The following is a 1976-nucleotide window of genomic DNA, read 5'->3' as shown; positions in this document are numbered from 1 at the left end:
TTCATCTCACCGTCGCCCCCGCCACCGTCCGCGTCGCCCCCGCCGCCGCCTCCCTCCGCCTCGCCCTCGCCGCCGCCTCCCTCGACCTCACCGTCACCACCGCCTCCCTTCACCTCACCGTCGCCGCCGCCTCCATCCGCCTCGCCGTCGCCGCCGCCGTCGTCCGCCTCGCCCTCGCCGCCGCCTCCCTCCGCCTCGCCATCTCCGCCGCCATCGTCCGCGTCGCCCCCGCCGCCGCCTCCCTCCGCCTCGCCCTCGCCGCCGCCTCCCTTCACCTCACCGTCGCCCCCGCCACCGTCCGCCTCGCCATCTCCGCCGCCATCGTCCGCGTCGCCCCCGCCGCCGCCTCCCTCGACCTCACCGTCGCCGCCGCCTCCCTCCGCCTCGCCCTCGCCGCCGCCTCCCTCCGCCTGGCCATCTCCGCCGCCATCGTCCGCGTCGCCGCCGCCGCCGCCTCCCTCCGCCTCGCCCTCGCCGCCGCCTCCCTCCACCTCGCCGTCGCCGCCGCCACCGTCCGCCTCGCCCTCGCCGCCGCCTCCCTCCGCCTCGCCATCGCCGCCGCCATCGTCCGCGTCGCCGTCGCCGCCGCCTCCGTCCGCCTCGCCCTCGCCGCCGCCTCCGTCCGCCTCGCCGTCTCCGCCGCCTCCCTCCGCCTCGCCGTCGCCGCCGCCTCCCTCCGCGTCGCCGTCGCCGCCGCCTCCCTCCGCGTCGCCGTCGCCGCCGCCTCCCTCCGCACCGCCGTCGCCGCCGCCTCCCTCCGACTCGCCGTCGCCTCCGCCTCCGTCCGCCTCGCCGTCGCCGCCGCCTCCCTCCGCGTCGCCGTCGCCGCCGCCTCCGTCCGCCTCGCCGTCGCCGCCGCCACCGTCCGCGTCGCCGTCGCCGCCGCCGCCGTCCGTGTCGCCGTCGCCGCCGCCTCCCTCGGCATCGCCCTCGCCCCCGCCGCCGTCCGCCTCGCCGTCGCCGCCGCCTCCCTCCGCCTCGCCGTCGCCGCCGCCTCCGTCCGCCTCGCCGTCGCCGCCGCCACCGTCCGCGTCGCCGTCGCCGCCGCCTCCCTCCGCCTCGCCGTCGCCGCCGCCTCCGTCCGCCTCGCCGTCGCCGCCGCCCGCATCGCCCACCGGCGTCTGCGGTGACGGCACTGCCCTCGACGCAGTGACGCGGAAGTGCGAGGTCTCGCTCGACGAGTTCACCGAGGTGGTCGGCGGCAAGTGTGTGGTTGCGTGCTCCGACAACCGCCGCCTAGAGGAGGCGCAAGAGGAGGGCGCACAGGAGGCGGCGCCGGCGGCGTCAATCGTCGACGGCTTCCTCGAGCGGCACCCGGACTTCGTCGCCGAGCTGCGGCGCGCAAGCGACGAGGAGGTCATCAAGATGATGCTCGAGCTCGGGCAGGATTTTGGGCTGCCGGCGCTCGCTTAAGGCGAACGAGCGTCGGCGGCATCACTTCGCCTACTCCTATCCGCGACTCTCCAGCATCGCATTATCTCCCCGCCCTGCCGCCGCCACCGGACGGCGCCGTCGAGCGCCGCCGCCTTGCCGGCCACGGCCGCGCTCTCGCGCTATCCTCCTGCCAGCTGCAGGCCAGGGCGGAGGCGTGCGGCCTTTCGCCGCCAGCGGCGCCGCCTCCCTCCGCCTCGCCGTCGCCGCCGCCTCCCTCCGCCTCGCCGTCGCCGCCGCCGCCCACGCCGCCGCCGCCTGCAACCCCGCCGCCGGCGGCGCCGCCGCCGTCCGCCTCACCGTCGCCGCCGCCGCCCACGCCGCCGCCGCCATCCGGCTCGCCGTCGCCGCCGCCGCCCACGCCGCCGCCACCTGCTCGCCCGCCGCCGTCTGCCTCGCCGTCGCCCCCGCCTCCCTCGGCATCGCCGTCGCCGCCGCCGCCTCCTTCGCCGCCGCCTCCTTCGCCGCCGCCAACGACCCCGCCGCCTCCTTTGCCGCCGCCGCCCTCGCCGCCGCCGCCGGCCCTGCCGCCTCCTTCGTCGCCG

The 1976-nt window shown here is 80.1% G+C and overlaps 1 protein-coding gene across 1 annotated transcript; it reads right to left on the bottom strand.

Moving 5' to 3' along the window:
* Window positions 1-10: 10 nt before the first annotated feature.
* EMIHUDRAFT_123880 (hypothetical protein) lies at window positions 11-1236 on the bottom strand (the record flags this gene model as incomplete). Its single annotated transcript, XM_005773184.1, has 1 exon — window positions 11-1236. A coding segment is annotated over one exon (1226 nt), but the record flags the coding sequence as incomplete, so codon positions are not given.
* Between the last annotated feature and the right edge of the window lie 740 nt (window positions 1237-1976).

Source organism: Emiliania huxleyi, assembly GCF_000372725.1.
Source record: "Emiliania huxleyi CCMP1516 unplaced genomic scaffold EMIHUscaffold_3428, whole genome shotgun sequence".
NCBI lineage: Eukaryota > Haptophyta > Isochrysidales > Noelaerhabdaceae > Emiliania > Emiliania huxleyi.
This window is presented reverse-complemented; position numbering and strand designations above follow the sequence as displayed.